This window comes from Vidua macroura, chromosome 5 (genome assembly GCF_024509145.1).
Source record: "Vidua macroura isolate BioBank_ID:100142 chromosome 5, ASM2450914v1, whole genome shotgun sequence".
Classification (NCBI taxonomy): Eukaryota; Metazoa; Chordata; class Aves; order Passeriformes; family Viduidae; genus Vidua; species Vidua macroura.
Window position 1 is genome coordinate 48,363,769 of NC_071575.1, and position 7,500 is coordinate 48,371,268.

General features: G+C 34.5%; 1 protein-coding gene across 1 annotated transcript in view; it reads left to right on the plus strand.

Annotated features, from left to right (window-relative positions):
* FOXP2 (forkhead box P2) overlaps nucleotides 1-7,500 on the plus strand; it is a 403,901-nt gene that overhangs the window by 348,380 nt on the left and 48,021 nt on the right. The window contains exons 13-14 of the mRNA XM_053977653.1: nucleotides 2,862-3,075; nucleotides 4,669-4,773. Coding sequence (XP_053833628.1) covers nucleotides 2,862-3,075; nucleotides 4,669-4,773 — 319 coding nt within the window. The remainder of the gene's footprint in view (nucleotides 1-2,861; nucleotides 3,076-4,668; nucleotides 4,774-7,500) is intronic.

Genomic DNA, 7,500 nt, shown 5'->3' on the forward strand with positions numbered 1-7,500 from the left:
AGATAGCTATGCAGAAGGATTTACATGTGTTACACAAATAGTTTATATATATCCGTCCAGTTTGCTCAGTTACATGGATGACTAGAACACTGAAGGTATATGTGTTTGTAAGTTATAGGTGATGAAGAATCCCAAAACCCACAAATTATTATTGACAAAGTGTGAAAAATATATCTTACAAATACAGCTGTGAGGTTTGCATATGTAAACAGTATTTTCTTCAAGTATAGTTTCTGTCTTTAAAGAACAGGAATGTTTCCCATATTTTCTTGATGGTCAGGTATCACAAATAAGATGCAATAGGTGTTTTAGCATCTATTTTATGACCAGGTCTTCACTATGCTGTATCCAAAACTAGTGATTTGCTGTGAGTTATTTCCATGTATTGCTGCCTTGATGCTAGTTAAATGCAAAGAACTGTAAATCACAACAGTAAAAAAAAACCACAAACAAAGCAAACAAAAAACCACCAAAACCCCAAGTCTTGATTGATCCGTGTTGGAAAAGAAAAAATGGATGGTTTTTATAAGTGATGGTTTTATTAAACATTTATTGAAACTTAGACTAGGTAGAGGTTAAAAGAGTTACAAAATTAATATTAAAATCCCCAAATTCTTAGTGTTTGTAAATTTCATAGGAAATCAGTATTTGACCTTTTTATTATAGATTGTAATTTTTATTCCATTCTTAGTCCTCTTTTTGATCCTTTCCCCTTAAATATATTTCCCCTTAAATATATTGTGGGGAGGGTATTTTAAGGATTGTCACAGCCTATGAAACTTTAAAACTTACCCTACTTTTACATCCAGACTGAAATGTCTGTCAGCCATTTCATAAGCCTCTAGTAAAAAGAGAGTTGGATTTTTTTAGACACAGAAACCACAAAATTGCCATAATTTACAATTAATTACAAATCCGCTTATTAACTCTATACTTTTTAAGTGCCTGCCCGTAATCCTTTTTATCCTAAAAGGCAACCTTTCAGGGTCCTCTGAAGAAGTGATAAAATTCCAGCCTGAGCCTCGAGAGAACTTTCTTTGTGCTTTAAAAACAACCCTAGGTGAGTTAGGGCAGGACCAGACAGGCAGGACGTCCCTGCCCATGGGAGAGACCATTGCTGCAGCTGCTCCCAGCCCTCCTGATTCGCTCAGCTTGTGGGGCAGCTCTTACTCAGCTCACACAGGACCCAGAGTCTGATGATCTCAAATTAAATTCCTGTCACTAGAAGATGCGATATCTGATTACCTAAACAGATGGTTTTATTCTTGGATTTGTTTTGGTTTTTTTTCAGTACAGAATTAGTTTATTTTTTTAACAGCGGGAGGAAGACTTTGAAGTAAATAATGTACTTTGTATATCATGCCACCTAAATGAATACATTATTTCATTTTGATTTGGGATTACATTTGCAGGTAACTGTTATTTACAACACTAAAGTGGGTTTTTTGCAGTGTTGCTGGAGCGTACCTCATTAACTCAGCAGTAATTACTTACCTTCATTAAACAATTACAACCAGTATTACCATCACTCCTGTTACCCATCTCTCTAATGCAATAAATTATAGCCTGGCTTCTTTGCTTGCTTCCTTAAAACCTAGGATTTTTCTATACAAATGTGGTATAAAGTCCAATTTTAGGACTTGCAATCAACTCTTTTTCACTTTTTCCTTAGCTGAGTTTGCCAGTGGGTGTTGGTGTCTAAGGTAAAGAGGCAAGACTCAAAGCAGTAGTCTAAAAATGAGCTGGTTTCATAATTAAAAAAAAAAAAATTCCCTCCACCCACTTTGTTTCCATACTTCCTCCAGAAATTAATATTTCTGTAAATAACTACTAAACTATTTTTAATAGCTTTGAATACATCATGGTGAGATAGCTACTGAGAAGAATTAAAGAACTTCCTGTGCTTTCTTCATAATTTTTTGTTGACTCTCATTCAGTAGTCTGAGTTTATATGTTCTCAAAATAAAACATTATCTAATAAATAGATTTGCCAAACAATAAAAAACAGTCTTTGCATTTTTCTGCTGTATCTTATCAACCTGAATGAACAGTACTTTCTAGTACTTCTCAGGATCAGAAATGCGAGCTCTTTCATTAAATAAAAAAAAAAAAAAAAAAAGCACAATATTTTGATTCAAATGGCATCAGCATTTTGAATGTTTTTCATTTCAGCAGATTTAGGTACCATGACCATGAGTTACCTAATTTCGGTTATTGAGATGAAATAGAGAAGACAGATTTTGAGATACCTCTGGAACAATCCATGTCAGGCTGAAGAACCTGACTTTGAAATCACAAGATTTCTGGGCTTCATATTCTTTTCTGCATTTAACTGAGTATTTTTCCAAAGTGATATGTCAAACTTACAAGGTCTGGCAGTGACAGAATATGTATATATTTCTGATGAGCTCTTCATCTTTCAAAATCTGGTTTCCTATCTTAGCTGCATCTTCAGTGGCAAGATAAGAGAATGTTCACAGCCCTTCTTTTGCCTGTGTTTTGAAGTCTTTACTTCAGGTAGAAGCATATTGTACTGTAGGTTTCCATGACTTCATGCAAGCTTGAGCCAGACAACCCTAACACACATGTGTGAATACATCCAACATGCTTTTTGTGACCAAGGATGAATCCTGGAAACTACAAGTTTCCAGGCTACAAGTGGAGTAGAGAGCAGTTTTAAGCTTTCTTTTGTTTTTTGTTAATGAATTTATGGATTTATGAATTTATGTTTTGCTACATGTTGATTGTGCTGGTAAAACAGCATCAGCTTTATTGTTGGCATTAATCCATTAATAACACTGAGCTCATTATATGAAAATCTTTATTTTGTTATATTAGTGGGGCTCTCTTTCATTTTATAGCTGGCTTAAGTCCTGCTGAGATTCAGCAGTTATGGAAAGAAGTGACTGGAGTTCACAGTATGGAAGACAATGGCATTAAACATGGAGGGCTAGACCTCACTACTAACAATTCCTCCTCTACTACCTCCTCCACCACTTCCAAAGCATCACCACCAATAACTCATCATTCCATAGTGAATGGACAGTCTTCAGTTCTAAATGCAAGGCGAGACAGGTAATTCTGATGAGATTTCAACTGTGCTTATCATTTGATGTGAAGTGGTTGTGTAACATCTTAAGTCACATGATTTCCAATCAAACAATAGCACTTAATAGAGGTTACTTAAGAGATCATGGAAACCTGATTTTCCAGAATTGTTTATCAATAGGGCATAATTTTCAGTAATGATGTCTAACTGTGCAGACCCAACAAAATTACCTGCATGTGGTTTTATAATTCATGAACTTATGGTAGTTTGGATAAAAGTTAATCACAGAATCAAGTGGGCTGGTGTAAATGCACATTTGTGGGCACTTTTGTAGGTGCATAGTTTCATTCATGTTTAACACACCTGGCAGTCAGGCCCTTACTGTTGAATCATGGTTTCATTGACAAAGTACATCTACATGAGTTGTTAAGGTTGTAATTCAGTGCAAAGATTCTATATTAAAAGTGCTTTGAAACAGTATATTAAAGCATCTCTCTTGTTGTTTGTTTCTTGTGAAAAGAACCACTATATTTTCTTTTATGAGTGACAGTGATGAAGTTGACATATTTCCTACAGATTTTCTATGTTGTTAGTGTAATTGAATTCCACCATAGTGTATGGAATTCCACCATATGGATGAAGTTAAAATCCTTTTTAGACACATTGGCATATATTATTTACTGTTCCTTAAGTTCAAGTAATGGATTAAATACCAGAGTATGTAGTATCTGCAACACTTACCAGTAAATCTATTAGTGTAGTGAGATATAGATGATCTCAATATAAGATGAAATTTAATTGTATCTATATAACCTAAATTGTAAGTAATTTTCTTTTCAAATAAATTTTCCATTTAATTATTTTAATACTTATGAGACTATGATTTAAACATCTCTCATGCTCATATGACTATGAGAACAATCATTATTTTGTATTATTTAAATATCTGAATACCTTTGTAGTAATACTTTTAGTTAGTATCACTTTTGTGGTTCTATCTCACAGAATGGTTCTTCGCTTCAGGATGTCACCTACATCCATGGAATAATTCCCTGAATTTCTTTGATAACTCATGGATGAAACAATTGCAGAGGTTCCAGGAAAAGGCATGGAGTACAGCTAGGGATTTTTATGAAGCCACATAGCTAATGAAAGCAATGCTTGTGAACAAAAATATTTATTAATGGACGCAACTTTATTTTTATACACATTGAGCAGAAAATTCAAAATTTTTTTGAACATTCACAATATTCAGGAATTGAAGACTGTCAGTCTTCAATATTTATACTCAGAATTGATCAGTTCTGAGTGTATTTTTTATTTATAGGTAAATGTTACACCAAGGTCATATGGCATAATTAGCATGTGGTATTATACAGTCATCTTAGTTTTTCATCCTTTATTAACAGTCATCTTTGGCTCTATTTCTTCTCTAATTGGAACATCGTCTAGCCTTGGCAGTTGAACTATTCAATAGAACGATTAAATTTTTCTGACTGCTCTGAGCTAAATTGACCTGTTTTGACCTGTTTGTCACTGATCGTAACCTGACAGGCGCTAGCAGCCTCCAACGATTATGGCTTTTGAAATGAATCTGATGCCTTATTCTTTTGCTGCAGCTCGTCACATGAGGAGACTGGGGCCTCCCATACTCTCTATGGTCATGGAGTTTGCAAATGGCCTGGCTGTGAAAGCGTTTGTGAAGATTTTGGACAATTTTTAAAGTAGGTGGATTTTTATTAATTGGTACAAAATTGTTCAAGGCAACGGAAAGTCAAAGATGGCAAACAAAGTTTTACTGTAAACCATACCAGAGATTTTTTTGTGTGTGTATTTCAAGCAACTGGATAATCGAGGCTATCGGCACAGGGTCAAATTGTTATCCTTTCTTTCATGTCAAACACTTTTGCAGGCCTTTCAATAGCACAGTGTTTAATCCTCTTATTATCCTTTACTGAAATGGAGCCTCAGAAAATTTGAAGAGATGCTTTAGATTTTATATTGGATAGTAGGAGTATGAAAAAGCACATTTTAAATTCTGACAGTTTGTGTGAAGTGGGAATTACTGTGTATAGTATAAATAAAAAAGCACAAAGGCCTAAGCATGACCATTTAACTCGTACTTGCTTTTTGCTTTTATTCTTGCATGTGCACAAGATACATAGAAAAAAACCTCAGTGTACAGGTGAGTTAAACCTTTCAGGACTGAAGAGTGATGTCATTGCTTTTTCAGCATTTGGTTTAGCCAGCTATTTTCTAAATCAGAGCATTTAGGAAATAAGTGACACAGCTTTTCCTTTTCATCTGCAGCTTCAAACTGCAATGGGTTTCTGCAATTTTCCCTTTTTATTTATTTCAAAGTATTTACTAGTATTTCTGTATTCATTTCAATCTTCCAACAGCAGCACTGATTTGCTACCTATGTACATTATGGACTGGTCTTTGTTAGAAGAGCCATACTCATTTGGCATGCAATAGATCTTAATGGAAAGCTACAGATAGGCTTATATAGATGAGTAACTTCAGGGGCTGAGACTCTTATGTTGTCATGGTGCAGCTAACAGGGTGAATGAACTGTTTCATGCTTCATCAACAATTAAGTTAATTAGCTCATTTGAAATTGCACTGCTTTGTTGCCAGGATGTTGGCAGAAACATCAAAAGATGTGTTTACAAATGGCAAACTACAGGGTATATAACAGAAGCACCTTAACAGCAGACCATAACCGCTCAGTATTATAATAACTTTTATAATAGAATTATGGCAATACTATTCATGAAGTATTTGCAATGCTTTCTCTGTCTTTCGGTTTTAAATTAAGTAACTTACACTGACTTGCAAATTGTATGTAGGTATCACTGCTGACAAATTTTTGTTTATTGGTGCATTAAGTGGAATGTCAAAACAATGGCTTATTATTAAAGAAAACTGTATAGGATTTAAAAGAGCCTGATTTACATAAGTTTGTATTAAAAGGAAAATGAAATCTCCCAAATTCAATGTAGTGTTCCAAGTATTATTAATAATAAGAATTTAAACTCATTTAGCTTAAGCATTTTCCTTTTCAAGGAAAACTACGTTTCCTGAATACGTCCATCCATCTAGCCTATAGTGATGCTAATTCTTTGGGCAGACTTTGCACATCCTTTATGTCAGGTCTCTTGTTATAATCCATGATCAGTAAAACCATTTTGATTAAGGCAGTGTAGTACCAGGTTTACAGACGCTCTTGCTTTCCTCAACCAAATAACCCTGGAAAACGTGAAAGTGACACATAACATCTTGATAATTCTGGTGCAGAAGCAGTCAGGGTTTACAGAAGTGTCATGGCTTTTTGTCCTATACATCAGCAGAAGCTGTCTGAGAATATTTTGTTATTTCTTCTTTTCATTCAAGTCAGTTTACTGTGCCCTTAAAACAAATAAGAAGTCATGATGCTGAATAGGAGAGTTTGTTTATGAAATAGAAATATTTCTTCATTTTGCACGAGCTTTAAGGTGGAAATCAATACATAACCTTGCATTAGATCCTTTAGTACCTTTTCATGTTCACACTAATGCAAAATCCCCATTACAATTAAAAAACATTTTCTTTCAATTAAATATCAACTTTTAGTCCAAAGATTGACCATTTTTCCAACCCATTAACTTTATAGGGGATGACAGGACTAATGGCTGTAGTTTTCAAGGCTTTGCTCTTAGCCTAATCTTTGTTGCAATGTTTCAGGTTCTCTGACTTGAAACAATATGATACCTGTGTTAAGAGAGTTAATGCAAGTATATTGTACCAAAATGAAATATTAATAAGGTGTTCTACCCCAGTCTAGTAGTCTGCATTTCTGTAATATGCTTATGACAACTTTGAAGAGTGCCTGGTTTATGAAGTGACCTGCAACTTCTGCTCAGAAAATAGTTTACCTAGCAGTTTGATGAAGAAAAAGAAAAAGCAGAGGCTCCAAGAAGGAAGATTAGGACGGAAAAGACTAGTTTGGCTTCACTTGGCTAATCAGGGAAATGATGTAGGGTGAAGTGACAAATAACTTCCAATAAATGACTTAAAACCATAAAAAGCCACTTTCACCATCATCTCTTTTTTTTTATCCAGTTGGAATTGTTTATATTTTTAAGGTCATTTGAGGACATTCCAATTAGCTACAATCCTTTTCAGGTATTCTGAATGGCTCAAGAAGTTTCACATTAAGTGAAACTAGATTAATGCTTGGAAACATGCAATGGTTTCAAGAAAGTACAGCAAATCTTCTTCACGGTAAATTTCTGTATATGTAACAAAACCTAAACCCATATGCTTTCTTTGGTATCCCTCAACTACAGACACAAACCCATGGTTTATATTTCTGTCTTTGTAAGACGGTATTAACTTACAGGTGCTCATGCATACAAGATCACTTTGACTATTGAGTAAAAACAGTTTTTGGCTTAAAATATGGTTCA